The sequence below is a fragment of the Pongo abelii genome, chromosome 4 (genome assembly GCF_028885655.2).
Source record: "Pongo abelii isolate AG06213 chromosome 4, NHGRI_mPonAbe1-v2.0_pri, whole genome shotgun sequence".
NCBI lineage: Eukaryota > Metazoa > Chordata > Mammalia > Primates > Hominidae > Pongo > Pongo abelii.
In genome coordinates this window covers 76,287,565-76,302,767 of record NC_071989.2, presented here as the reverse complement: position 1 = coordinate 76,302,767, position 15,203 = coordinate 76,287,565, and the positions used below count along the sequence as shown (strand labels likewise).

Sequence of the window (15,203 nt, the reverse complement as noted above, 5' to 3'; positions counted from 1 at the left end):
CACTTCAGAGAGGGGCTGAAGGTTAAGTGGATCACCAATGGCCAGTGATGTCATCAAACATGCCTATGTAATGAAGCTTCCATAAAAACCCAAAAAGACTGCACTTGGGGAGCTTCCGGATAGCTGAATGTGTGGAGTTTCCTGGAAGGCAGTGCAGCCAGGGAGCTTTGCACTCCTTTCCTCATGCTTCACCCTATGCATCTCATCATCTGTATAGTTTTTAATGTATTTCATAATAAACTGGTAAACTTCAGTGTTTCCCTGAGTTCTGTGAACCACTCTAGCAAACTAATCAAACCCAGAGAGGGGGTCACAAAAACCTTGGTTTACAGCCAGACGGTGAGAGGCACAGGTAAAACCATCTGGAGCTTGCGACTGGCATTGGAAGTAGGGGCACTCTTGTGGAACTGACCGCTCACCCTGTGGGATCTGATGCTATCTCTGGGTAGACAGTGTTCGAATGGAATTGGAGAACACCCAGCTGGTGTCTGCTGCAGAATGGCTTGCTTGCTTGTTGGGTGGGGTTCCCACATAACTGGTGTCAGAATCATGTTGTGAGAGCACAGCAGGAGAAACTGAGTTTGGTTTTTCCTCTATGCCCAAAGGGATGCCATGGATTTATGTGTTGTAAACAATTATGCTTATTGACTTAAAGCCCAGTTATTAATTTCAGATATATTTCCTGGATTTTTCCCCCCAGGATCTTTCCCATTTTGGTTAATGCCCAAAATAGGCAACTTTGGAATCTCAGCATTTCACCTGAGAATTACTCAGGAGTTTCTAAAGGCCATATAAAAAGAAAAGAAAAAAAAAAAAAAAAAACTTGCTGCAAATGGAGTAAAGTCAAACCAATGTAAATACTGAGAGCCTTTACATACATACCTACTACAATGACTGACAGAGCAAGCCTGGGTACTGTAGGGATAAGGTGATAGGTTGGGGGAAGCATCCCCTAATACTATGAAACTCCAGTTTCATCTAAGCTTTAAAGAATACTTTGAAGGCAGCAATATTTCCAAGCTACTTGTAAGTTCACTTGTTTCTATCTTTGAGAAGCTATACTTTTTCTCCTCTGATTATGAATCATTACTGTAAAAAGCTAATTTCCTCCTTTAAAGCAAGATCTGCTCTTAGCATATCTGCTGTTGTCCAGAAAAACAGGTTTTAATGCTAAATGACACTTTCCCCTAAATTAAACAATTGTGGGAAGTACAAACATGTGGTCCATAATTCAAAAGCTACAACAGTAGAGGCAGTAAAAAGTTAACTAACCCTTCTACCTGGATTTACCAGTCACCCAGTTCTGTCTGAGGCATCCAAGATTTTTTTTTCCTTTTAGCCTTCCAGAGACACTCAATGCCAAATGGTGTGTTTGATTCTATGATTCTAAGGGTCCTCACCATTGATAGAAAGCCCTTCCCTACACCTCCCAACTCCCTACCTTTCTCTTCAAGATTTTCCCTCTGTGTCTTACAAGGCACTAGTATATATTTATGGTGCTGCGAATATTTCACTATTATAAATTATTATGGATGGTAGTTAAAATAAGGGCAAGACCAAAGCACTGCAACCATATATGTATTATGTATGTATGTATGTGTGTATTTCTGAAAAGCTGTATTGTATGTGGTGTTATAATTACTTTAATAGCCAGTGGAACTTTAAAGTGAGTTTTGATGCTATATTACTAGATCCTTAAAATAATTCTTAGGTTCACAGATAAATATTTGTTCACAGTTTTAACTGAAACCTCAAATCAAAATTTCATAAAACAAACTTTTAAATAGGAGAATGATCACTGGCCAAAAATATATAGTTGTATTTATTTTTAATTTTAATTTTTTTTATTTTTTGAGATGAAGTCTTTCTGTCACTCAGGCTGGAGTGCAGTGGTGCAATCTCAGCTCATTGCAACCTCCGCCTCCTGGGTTCAAGCAATTCTCCTGCCTCAGCCTCCCAAGTAGCTGGGATTACAGGCATGCACCACCACACCTGGCTAATTTTTGTATTTCTAGTAGAGACCGAGTGTCACCATATTGGCCAGGCTGGTCTGGAACTCCTGACCTCAGGTGATCTGCCTGTCTGGGCCTCCCAAAGTGCTGGGATTACAGGCGTGAGCCACCATGCCCAGCCAAGAACATGTAATTGTTAACATGAACATCATCTACAAAAGTCTCATTCCTTCAGGTCTGCATGAGGCTCTACTGTATTTTCCCAAATGGGATGGTTAGCTTATCTTCTAACTTGCCACATTTTAAAACAAATAATAATTATAAATCACAGGTCACTATTTATCTCTGCATTTATCTCTATTCCTTCTCTGCATCTTGGCAACTCCAAAAAAGTGTGGTACAACAAGGGTTTTAAACTAGCTGTGACATAAAGTAATTATGCTGAGATAAGGTCAAGTGCATTATTTTATGATTATATTTCAAGTTTGACTAGAATATAATATGACCATCATTTAATAGAGCAAAAGTCCTAGAAGTCTCTTTAAAATCAGAAAGGACAAGTCACATATCGACATCATCATAAACGTTCACAAGTTGTAATTCCCTTTGACTCTTTCCATTTAGCTCTGGTGCTGGAAACCAAATCAAGCTGGAGCTTTCTGACGGTAACTGCTTTCCCAGTTAACAATAAATAATGCAGTCACATCGAGGGGCAACTTACCAGGCACTCTAATAACCGAGCAGGGCGGGCAATAACAATTAGGATCTTTCGAACTAGTTGTTTAATAAATGCCAATTCTCCACTTTCTGAACGATCATGAGCCTATGAAAAAGCAATAAAGAGAGTGACGATGCAGAGTTGTTCCATTAAATGGAAAAGAAAATCAGCAAAGCATGCTAATTAGATCATTGCAAATGTTCAAAAATCGAGTAATTTAGAAAATGCTATTAAAAGATTGATAAACCGACATTATCTGTATATAAATGGACACTATTAAAAGCCTATATCTACAAAATCTTTCTATTAACTAAACCTTAATTGCAAAACTCTGATATATTATCTGTGCTAAAAATCAAAGGGCGCTTAATGTGAACCATGAATGAAGGAGACATTAAAAGTTTATGACACATTAAGCACACGGTACAAGTAGAGTGGGAAGCTGATCAAGAACCTTGATTTTCCAGTTAAGATCATCTTAGACATAAGAAATGGCTAATAAAGTGAAGGACTGCTTTTATCCTGGACACTTAACACATTCTTGAAGTATATTTCATATATACAATATGATTCGCCTATAAATTAGTTATATTATCACATGTTAAGAAGTGTGCAATGCTTTTTTCAAATGTTAGCTGGATAAAGTATATACCAGTTGAGTATCCTTTATCCAAAATGCTTGGGACCACAAGTCTTTTAGATTTTTTTCAAATTTTAGAATATTTGCATATACATAATGAGATATCTTGAGAAGGGGATCCAAGTCTCAACACAAAAATTCATTTATGTTTCATGTACACCTAATACACATAGCCTGAAGGTAAATTTATAGAATATTTTTTAAGAACTTTGTGCACTCATCACATGAGGTCAGGTATGAGAATTTCCACTTGTGTTATCATGTTGGTGCTTTAAAAGTTTCATATTCTGGAGCATTTTGGAATTTGAATGCTCAACCTATACCTGGGTATATAAATGTGAATTCAGTTTCACATATTGAATAAATAATACCTAGGCACTTAGTTTAGTAAAATTTAACTTAAAATCTTTTAAAATTTTATTTTATATATTGCCCAAGCACAACAAATATTCTGAGAGCAAAGCTGTTTGTTAATAGTCATTTAAATTTTCAATAATATTTTCTTGAAAAAAATCAGATAAATCTGTATCAAGACAGGCATAAAACAAGTTTTAGAGGTTTTAACATAAACTTCTCTGTATGTTCACTTTTAGGCTTTCTTAATCTTTGTTTTTATGATTTACCTTCCTCTAAGGATTAAAAAACAACATTTCATTGTGATGCTGGTACAATACAATTTCACAGACACAGTAATAAATATTTACAATCATTCTTGAAGGTGCTTTACCATGACAAGGAAGAATCCCGTACCCCCATGAAAAGAACTGGCAGAGACCAAATTTATAAAAAATGGTTGTACTCAGAAGTAATATGTCTGCTGAATTTAAGCCATCAAATTAAAAGACATTTTCCAAAACACACGTAGAAAAACCATATACAGGCAAAAGTAAAACACTTAACTTTTGACATTAAAATAAAAGGAAAAACAACCATTGGTGAATAATCGTAGAATAGAAAGTGTTCAAAGAACACCAACTAGTAACTATAACGACAGGTCCTAGTAACCAGGAAGGACGCTAGGACATATATAATGATGCACATATATATACATCTCAAATATTGAAACTGTCTTTAAATTTTCTTCCCAATTTTTGCTTTGCAACAAAAATAGATTTTTGGAAGATCCAGTGAATGCCAAAAAACATGGTTACATCTTCTTTATGATTTATCCTCAACCAAACTAAACAGAAAACTTTAAAGATGAAGCAAAAAAACACCTAACTTCTTAGTTGACACTTTGGGCAGGATACTGAACTTTCTTCTTACTATAATAATTTTTGGTTTATAAATTCAGGAATATAAAGAAAATCTGAAAAGCCTAAACACATTCTGGATTGTCCCTTCAAAGTGAAATGAGAATTTTGTATCTTAATAAACTTAAAAAGTCAGTTTAGATTAAATTCCATTTCAAAAATCATAATCAGTTCATTCTAACTTCTTAGTTCTAAGAATGATCAGCCATAACCAAAGATAAAACATATAATTCACATTAACTCAAACAGTATTTTATCTACTAACTTAAGTGGGGAGAAGGAGCCCTGTTAAAACAACACAAAATAAAGACACGATTAGCCCGTGAAGAGAAATTTGTTCCTGGCTGTTACCAGCAAGCTCCAAAGGGGAAACACTAACGGATACCCTGTGTCTGTATTTTAAGGGTTGGCCACTACAAAACATAACCATGACCCAGATTTGAGAGTAGGTTAAAGCTATGTATTTTATTGTCTTTGGCTAAACTTCTCTAAGTGCAAAAAAGAAAAGAGACATAAAAGCATTCATCTGGAATTGTCTTAGGCCTCAGGACTTTAAAAAGGCATTAAGCTACTCAAACCTTAGGGGGATTTTACCTGGGTTATGCAAAAGACAGACAATGGGAAAAATGGCTAGGAGACAGGCCTACAGAGCACAGAGTGTCACAGTTGGGAACTGACAACTGCATCCTGGGGAAACCAAGGCAAGTTCCACAATTTGGCTCTATCTAAAAAGGGCAGGCCCCCCGCAATGGATTAGCTCCAAGTTCTGGAAAAATACTGTGAATGTGATTATGCAAATAGTTTAAATTTTTACAAAAGGACTGAAGGAAGCTCTTTATCTGTAAAGCTAAACAAGAAACCATTCTTATTTATACCCAACAAGACCTTTATGCCACAAGTATACATGCTTCTCTGGCCAAAAAAGAAATTTCTTTAAAAATCAGTATTTTAAAAATAATAATAGGACCCATTCACACGATCTGTGAAACCCTAAGATTTTATTTTAATTGTCATGAAACAATCTGCCGCGTCTGTCACAGAAACAAAATTAAGTAGGGGATTTCAGTGTAAATAGCTTTGGATAGCAATTCCACCCTTTTCAGGGCATGCCTATAAAGGAATGAAAAACACAGGACTAAGCTGGTAACTATGGTAATATCCTGGGACAGAATTGCAGAATTAGGAGTATCTCACAGAGGCTGATCACAGAATTCCTGTGTCTGCCTCTTCTGTTCAAAAGTGCACCATTTAGGAAACATAACTTTCAAAATATTCTCATAAATAGTAATATGCATAGTGTTTCCAGCATTTTCTGGACTCTGATTTGATTAAAGCAACAGCGGAATTAGATTACTTGATACATCCAAATAGGTTGAATATTTTGGCATGCAGTCATATCTATTTTCTTCCTTCCTCCCTTCCATGGTTTCTGAGGAACCGATAAACACCAGGCACTGAACTCAGCACCAGGGAGTTAGAGGTGACTCCTGTTGCTCAAAGAGCCCCCTGTCTGCTGGTAAAGTGAGACCGCAGAAGTCAGTACAATTCATTATAGCTAAATGCATTGAGAGGAAGGGCACAGCAACGGGCCATGTTATGGTTTTACTTATGGGCAAGATAGAGCCAATAAAGAGTTTTAGATAGATATTCTTGCAGCTGCATAAAAGTATGAATTTGAAGAGTTAAGACTGGAGGGAGGCAGACTGGTGAGGATGAGGGTCTGAGCTGGACGAGGGTCTGAGCCAGGTAGTGATTACAGAACAGGAAAGAAGGGTTGTAGAAATATTTAGGAAGTAAACTATGAAGGTCTAATGGGTTGCTTGATGAAGGGAGAGAGGGAGTCTAGTATTCTCAGAGTTCTAGCAGGTGACTGGGTAGATGGCGGTGCCAATGATGGATGAAAAGAATGCGGGAGAAGCATGTGTGGTTGAGGAAATGCTGTCTAGTTTTATGTAGGTTGGGACTGCTGCTTCATTGGGCTGTCCAGGTAGGAAGATATTCAGTAGGCAGGTGGATCCATGATTCTGAAATGTGAGAGATGACTACTGGTCTGAGGTAAGGATTTGAAGCCATTAGAGTCTATAGGTCTTTAATCCAAGACAGCCAACAGGATCACTAGGAGAGAGGGAGGAGGAGTAGACTAAAGACGAGATCGTGAGAAAACTTGTAGAAAACAGGAGTTAGAAGAGAAACCCCTGGAAGAGGCAGAGAAGAAATGGTCAGAGATGTCCCAAGAATAATAAATTAAAAGAAAGGCAGAGAAAAGGAGGGTTTTAACCCTGCTGAATGCAGTAATATTCCAGTAAAATGTCCAGTGGATATGACAATAAGGAGGATGTCAGTGAGTTGAGGGGTATCAGAAGCCATTCACTCAAAAAATATTAAAGTCCTTCTATGTGTCACACACCATCCTAGGTGAACAAAGCAGATAATATCCCTGTCCACAGAGACTTTATACTCTAATGTAGAGAAGTCAAAGGGCAGCCTGTGGACTGGGAACAGTCCACGACTGTTATCTGTGCGTGATGAGGTAAGTACAATTTTAAGTGTAAGCATGTGGCAACTCTTACAGAAATTTTACATTGTAATGTAACTCATTTAGCAATTTTACTTTGCCAGGAAACCCAAGTGCATGATCATTTTCCTATAAAATTCATTTTCCTTTTATAGTTTATGGGAGAGAACAGGTCCATGCCAAGTTAGAAATTAACAGAAAAACCCCAAAACAATGTGTTCACCCCTAAGGATAGTCTGAAAGGGACTGCATCAGTGGACTGCAGTCAGTTGCAATGTGAGAAATCGGGAAAGAGTATAGAAGGCCTAGAGGGCAAAGGGGAGAAAAGCAGCGGCTGCCAGCCAGAGAAGGATCTTATCTCGCCGGCTAAATTCTGCAGGGGCAAGGACAGATGGAGTTCTCAAAAATTCGGATGCTAATATTTTCCTTCAGTTTTCTGCAATTATTTACATATTCATGTCTAGAGAAAACTATCTATAATTATGTTTGCAAAGGCATAATTTGTGCCCTGTGAGATACAAAAATACAATATATACAAATACATAGACTAAATAGGTTTCATTTTAGGCTGTGACTGGTCAATTTCAGGCATAAGAGCAATATGATACACGCATTCCATTCCCCCATACAGACTCTCTTCCTGTCCTGGGTGTTATCAGGTGCTAGGCATGCAAGTGTTAGGCCTAGACAGGTCCTGTGTTTATCTGTCATTTTGGAAATTGGATATTTTGTTAGAAGAAGAACTGACACTAATGAAAATATAAGTTGCCATTTACTACCCAACACCACATGCAGGTTAATTAATAGAACACACAGCCTGGAAGAAGCCAGCAATTTTCCATTTAGCTTTTTCAGATATAGAACTAGATAGCATCATCAAATAACACACATACGCTCAGGCAATTTATAACTTTATGGTTAAAGGGGGAAAAAATCACTGCTTCAAAATCCTTCACAATCCACTTATTCTAGAATCATAGATTGTTGGGTCCTAAGATTCCTCTAAAGGTTATTACATTAATTTTCTATTACTATAAATAATGACCAGAATCAATTTATAAAAAGTAGCAATCAGGTGAGTTTTTTTTTTTTCCTTCTTTTTTGCTTCTCTGGAATGTGAACTCCATTTCATGGTTATAACTTGTAAGCAAAAAAAAATTTTTTTCAGGGAAAAGCAAAATAAATCAGAAAACTATATGGTACATGGTTCTTACCTCCTGTAGCAACTTATCTAATTTGTGCTGTAATTCAAGGAAGTATCGTGAGGTGATGAGGCCCTGGTGGGATTTATCCAAGCAATCTCGAGCCAGTTCAATAATCTGGTGGTGAGTGAAACTAAGCACTCCATCTGCTAGGGGTAGAACGTTGTCAGGAGAGTAGCTGGTGATAATTTCCTTTAGACGTTCTTCCATCTGAGCTGTAGCCTATATAGAGAAGACACACTTACACAGATGTAATACGAGGAAACACACATGTAAACAATTCGATCATCACATTTTTACAGCATTTTCAGAGACCTCCACAAGTCGTTAAATAGGATTCTAGAAATCAAATTTAAAAGAAGCCTCAATTCTGATAAAATAATGGTACATACATGTCATCAGACATTTGTCTGAACCCATTGATTATACAACACAGAGGCTGAATGAACCCTAATGCATGTTGGGGGCATTCATGCATAGCCTTCCCAGGTACATGAGAAATCTCTGTACCTTCTGCTCTATTTTTTTGTGAAGCTAAAACTGTTCTTAAAAAGTTGCTTTAAAAAAGCAGCAGCCTCAGCATGTGAAATACAGATCTGAGGGTACATAAGTGAAATCAATTATTTCAGAATGATAATCTCCCTTTTCTGTGTTCTATCAAACGTAAAATGGTCTCTGTAAGCTTCTTCAAGTAACTCAAATTATATCTGTGAATTGTTATGCTTTCATTTAAGATCTTGGGCTCTTTCAGATGGACTGTCCAAAATATCAAACATTTCTTTATGTTTTTGTATTTAAACATCAGGTTGTTGCTAGAGTTCCACAACCTAAGCTAAAAATGTATCTTTTTGGCTAGGTTTTAATGTGCCAGGAGCACACATCTTATATCATCTTCTTTTGCCAAAAAGCTACATCCTATGTAAAAGTCCCAGGGGACTCCCTTGGTAAAATAAATCTAAAATTTCCTTTCCAACTTTCATTTCATTCTCTCTGGTCACCCACTGCCTAATCCATATTCCTTGCTTACATTAATTATATATGCAGGGAGACTCTCTCTCCTTCCTCCCTCCTCCTCCCCTCTAATTTCCTAACCTGCATTAACTAGGTAACAGTCAGTATCTGTTTCCCTGGTGAGCAAGTGACATGTGATAAACAGCTTTAATCAATGACATCAATGTTGGGTTAGTTGCAAATAATAAGTACTCTACTCTTGATTTATGAAACCAAAGATTTTCATTTGTTCTCCTGCTTAGGGCAACACAGGCTGTGGGGGTGGATCGGAAAAACATGGAGAGTGGTCTTCTCCCAAATGTGCAGAAATGCTTTGGTGGGAAAGATGTGGAAACAAGGTGAGCTAATGGGACCATCTGAGAGCAGGTCCTTGCAGCCAGGGGCTTGGCAGCAGCTCTTCACAATTGCTCTCTCAATTCATGTTCCTTTACCAGTCTAACTGGAGAACACAACAACTGTGCCTTCTCTTCTAAATTAATAGATTTAGAAATACAATGTCTGAAGAGATAGGAAATCACAGAAAAGTAATGTGGAAAAACAACAACAACAACAACAACAACAACTCTCATGACACACCAATCTACAGGCTTCTAATGGAGAAAAACAGTCTCTACTTAAAAATATGGCAGAAGGCCCGGAATATGGGTACAAAGTGCACAGCCTAGAGGCCTTTCAAAGTAGACCCTCCCTACGGCACCTCACCAGGCCCACTCCGTGTGTGGTGCACAAGTGGCAGGTTCACTTTAGAGCCAGCTCAGCACACATAGAGCACAGCTAGTTCTCAGCAGTTGTTAGCTTAACATTTTTTTTCTTAGTTATTTTCTCTTTCTAAGAAGACTATGGAGCTGTTTTATGCAAATCATTACTAGATTGGACCCTTACTTCCTATAACAAAACAACCTTACAGACTCTAAACCTATGGTGCCTGTTCGTTTAGATGCTAGGCATCTTCAATTCAATTCATTACCTTTGGGAACCTTTCTTTGTAGACATGGTTCATCATAATTATTTCATGGTCACAGCAGGCGGGAGAACGTCCAGGGCTGCAAGCAAAGCAAATTACCCTTTTAAACTTGCCACAGCATGAAATGAAAATAAGCTCTTTATTTATAAACAGTCAGTTGCATCAAAAGTACTACGCAACCTTTGTAAGAAAAGTATATTAGATAATAAACTACAAAATCAGTCATTAGTACACATGCACACATACATTCCCACAAACACAGAGACACTCTGAATAGGACTGAAAAAGAAAGCTCAAGAAGTGGAATGCCACAAAATCATCATAGTTACAATACTAGTTCAGAAAATGTTTGTAAATTGAAATTATATTCTGCGTGTAATATGAGCTTGCATAAGATCTGGAAAACAATTAACAAACTGCAAAATAAAATAAAATAGGGTAGCTACAAAGAGCAACATCTAGGACACGTTTAACAGTGTAATTTCACACTTTTATCATACACCTGCGGTCTGCCACACATCACTGAAGAGGTCTGAGAGTCTTCCATGGCACAGGTGTCATAATTGAAATCCATTTTCTAGCCTAGCAAATATTTATCTAGGATGCTGAGGTAGGCATTATGTATTATATGAAACAGGGGCATACAACTATTGTGCATTCTTCTTTACTCTTTCAATAGTAGGTTTATCTTCCTTCCTAGTGATATACAGTTGTGCAACTTCAGTGTGTTTATATTCCTAAGTGGATACAGCTTATACTACACACCTTAGGAATTCCTTTAATAAAACAAAAAATGGCACCAATGTAGTAAAACATGATGCCTGTAGATGAAATAGTAAAACCAGTTGTTAATTCCATATCTCAGAATAATCTAACATGACTCACAATTATCCAGTGTGCCTATATTTAGTATTAGTTTATGAGACTAAGTAAAGACAAAAAGTACAAAGGGAAATTGCTTCTCATTAAACTTTGATATTCAACTGACCACCTAATAAACAAGCTATTTTTTAATATAATAAAACCTTAATATATCAAAGTGCACTAATTCTATAGCATCAAGATCTCATACTGCAGCGGATAAGGTGATGCCCTGTCCTGATCCCTCCTTAAAGAGGGACCCGTTGCCCAGCTTCTGGGAGTGCTGTCCACAGAAACCTTCGGCTGTCAGTCCCTGCAGGGATGGCATCAGCTGCAAGGAGTCATCTCGCCTGAGGCTGAGTCTTTCCCAGGGTGCCACATCCAGTGAGGGACCCGGTGACTGTGAAGTAGGGATATAAAAGAAGTCGCATTTGGCCCAGGGGAGCAACTCTACTGAGTCCTGTCATTCCTGAGCTCTACATGGAGTCGGCTAAGGCTGCTGGACTTCTCACTCTGCCCAATCCTGCCTCTCCCTTCCCTCCCACAGGTGATAATTTCAAAAGCACTCCCTAAGAAACATCCTGAACAAGAAGCTCTGTTTTAGATTCTGCTTCCTGAAGAAACAAACTCACGGCAAAACTGGCCCTACTCAGTGTTAGGTGGACTACATTTGGCATCCACAAACTTCAGGTGACACAAACTCCTAAAAATGTGTTCACAGTCTCAGAGAAAGTAAGACTTATGATGGGAAGAAAGAATAAAAAGATATTTTGTAATATGGAATCTGGAATTTTAAAAAATCCTCCTATTCTTGGTGTCCTATTTCCACCAAGCTGTTACCTCTTAACATAACAACATTAACTGCTTTTGCACTGCCTTGAAATTTCCAGTGGCTAGACGTTTTCATAGGTAGTCCCAAGACCATCGTGATTACTACTACTGCTGCAATCAGCAAATTGTGACAACTGAAAAGGAAAATTATAAGATGCCTTTCAGTGGTAATTAACAATATTATGTGTACATGGAAACAGCACACTATATTTGTAATAGTTTGCAAGTCAGTTAACACACATATGACCTAAAGGACCGAAGTGTTCACTCAAAATGTTTGAAAATAGAGAATCCAATTAAGTAATGGTTTTCAGCCAGGCCCACACACCTCAGACTTCGGGAACGGGGGCGCATCGGCGTGTTCCTGCATCTGTTCTCAGTGGCGATGCTTTCGGTGGTACAGAAATGTTTCGATAAGAAGTGTAACTCGTCTGGTGTTGGTTGGTATGGTAACTGATGCAACTTCTCCTGGGAGGAACAGGATGACTGAAAAAAACCAAAGTGAGGTCACATAACTACCTCAGAAAGAAACTCTTCAAATGAACAGGAGAGATCGACGAGTTAAACTTGGGCGATACCACCATTTTTATTGTTTCTTTTTCATGTTAAAGTCATAAGAACGACTGCCTAAATGTATAACTTGATGTTCTCTCTCAGAGTTCAAAATGCTTTCCATATTTTGACTCATTTGTTTATAATTTCCCAAAAGATAGTTTTCTCTCTGGAGAAAACCCAGGCTCTGAAAATGGATCGGAACCAGTCAAAGTCAAAGCAAGAAAGCGACCACTGGAGTGACATTAGGGAGCACTGTATCACAGATTAGTTCTCAATTGAACATGGCACCCCCGAGTTTACTGCTGCTCAAAATCAAATGCTGACTTTAAGGTAAATAACATGAAATAAATGGTATGATGTGAGATCATCAATAAGGCAATGAAACCTCTCTTTACAATGCATCAGTGTGTGGCATGAATAAAATAGAGGAGGGATTAAAGAAGATCCTTTTCTCAATAAAGCCACTGTTTTAAAATCTGGAATTGAATTTTCTTTCTTTCTTTTCTTTGGGGGGAGTGGGGGCCTGAGACTATAACTTAAAATAAAAAAAAACCTTCAAGTGGTGGTAAGTTTTTTGTTCCATGCCTGTAGATTTGCTTTTTGAAAATCGTCATTCAACATTTGGAACAAGAAAAGACAGGAGAGATGAACAGCTAAATAACCCTGCTTTTAATCAATCTGAAACATTTAACTAAAAAGCAAAGAAACTAATTGTTTTCATTTTTAGTCGGAGGTAAACTCCTTAAGTAATTCTAATAAAAGAGACTCAGAAATTTTTTAGTAAATGGAAACATAGTTAGAATAAGTGTATTTTGAAAGATACTACTTATTTTAAAATGTCAGTTCTAGTAAGCATTTTTTTAAAAAAATCATTATATTAAGAGTATCCTTCATAAATACTGAAACATTGCAATGCAGCAAAACTAGAAATTAATGCCTAAAGCTTAAAAATTGTTCCTATAACTTGAAATTATAAAACATCTTACTAAGTACATATTGAGACAAAGAGGGATTTTTGTAATGAGATTATTTTACAAGCAATAAAAAAATGAGAGCACTACTAGACTTATGAGATAAATCAAAGCTCTGTTCAGTAAGTATAGTCATAGCCTTAAACACTTTTCACTAAGAAAAAAGAAATAAAACACATGAACTAAATCAAGTCAAGAAATCAAGAAAAAATAAAATCAATGCAAGCAGGAGATAAGTAGTGGTGATAAGAGGAAAGATAAGGAAATTAGCAAATAGAAAAACAGAATTAAGAATCTATAGATATGTTTCAAAGGTAAATCAATGTCCACAATCCTGTATCCAAGATTTCAAAACCCACAAACTCACAAGTTTGTTCCTAAGTTTACAGTAATCTCTTTTGGTGGCAAAGCACCAACTGAACTGATGGGAAGCTGTTTAAAATATTTAATCTACTTAGTATGAATGTTGATTCAAACTGCTGCAGAAATATTAATGTATTTGATTATGAGCAGCTGGCCCCACTGTTGCTGGTCTGTTATGTACAGAACAGGGATGTTACCTTTCTAAATGTGAAAATTCCAAAACACACCAGGCTCAAGATACCATGCAACTGTACTTGCACAGCAACAGTATCTATTGACTTCAGAGAGGGGTCCAAAGAATGGAGATTTACACAAAAAATTATGCTGCTAGTTCTTAAGGCAATTAGAGTTCCAAAACCACGTTCTTAGTCATGATATCATTCAGTAAGCATTTAGTCTCTCCAGGTAACCATTTTGCAAAGGATAGTATTCATATGCACATACAAGTTTCTACTTTTTATTAAATCATATCATTTTGTAGACATACCTCATATTTTTATGAGTATTTATATTCTTATTTCTGTACTTTCAGCAGAAAATAATTAATCTGGTAAGAAACATATGGGAGAATGTCTTCCTACTGCTACAATCTATAGTACTTATTTCAAAATTAAGAATTATCTGAATATCATATTGGAAAAGCTCCACAAATTAATTTTAATTGCAAACTGTGATGTTTCAAGAAACCACAACACTGAATATTCTCTGGGATGACTGATTTACTTCATCTGGCTAAATCTTTCAAATTTCAGAATATAGCATTTTTAACATTTAGCAATTTTGCAGTTTCCATAATAGCCAAAGGATACAGATATTATAATGTTTACATTTCAGTCTGGCACTCAGACAATAGCTGAAATTATCTGTAAAGTTTAAACTATATTTTCAAAGTGCTTGCAATTTTATTTGTATATATTCGACATTTTGATTTTTTAAATAGTTAAGGTACATTTCTGATTGGCTAAATGACAGTTAACCCAGGGAAATAAGAATCTAAGAGTGATTCAGCTTAGCTTTAGAAAAGAAAAACCTGCAACTACTAAGAAGTTTTACACAGTTTTTGCCCTAATATTTAAAGAACAGAAACACAAAGAAACTGAGAAAAATAGAGAAGTAGCTTTTCTAGTTTTCGCTCATCACTTTTATCAACAATCAATAAAGAGAAAAAATAATCGAACTTTCACACTACAGCACCTGCAGTCCATCATCTAAATAGTTCCTTCTGTCTGTTGGCAAAAGGAGTAATTCTGGAAGCTAAAATTTCATTTTGGAGGAAAAAATAGGAATGTTGAGGCCAATAATTATATGATACTAATGTCTTCAGTAAAATAAACACTTCAGAGAAGAGCTGTTAGAAACACAAAGTA

At 36.8% G+C, this 15,203-nt stretch overlaps 1 protein-coding gene across 19 annotated transcripts in view; it reads right to left on the bottom strand.

Moving 5' to 3' along the window:
- Positions 1-15,203, bottom strand: part of MAST4 (microtubule associated serine/threonine kinase family member 4) — a 569,328-nt gene that overhangs the window by 57,171 nt on the left and 496,954 nt on the right. For all 19 annotated transcript variants that reach the window (XM_054556424.2, XM_054556425.2, XM_054556427.2 and 16 more), the window contains 4 exons: positions 12,276-12,433; positions 10,259-10,334; positions 8,293-8,502; positions 2,674-2,775 (listed from right to left, as the gene is read on the bottom strand). In XM_054556424.2, the coding sequence (XP_054412399.2) occupies positions 2,674-2,775; positions 8,293-8,502; positions 10,259-10,334; positions 12,276-12,433 (546 nt within the window). The remainder of the gene's footprint in view (positions 1-2,673; positions 2,776-8,292; positions 8,503-10,258; positions 10,335-12,275; positions 12,434-15,203) is intronic.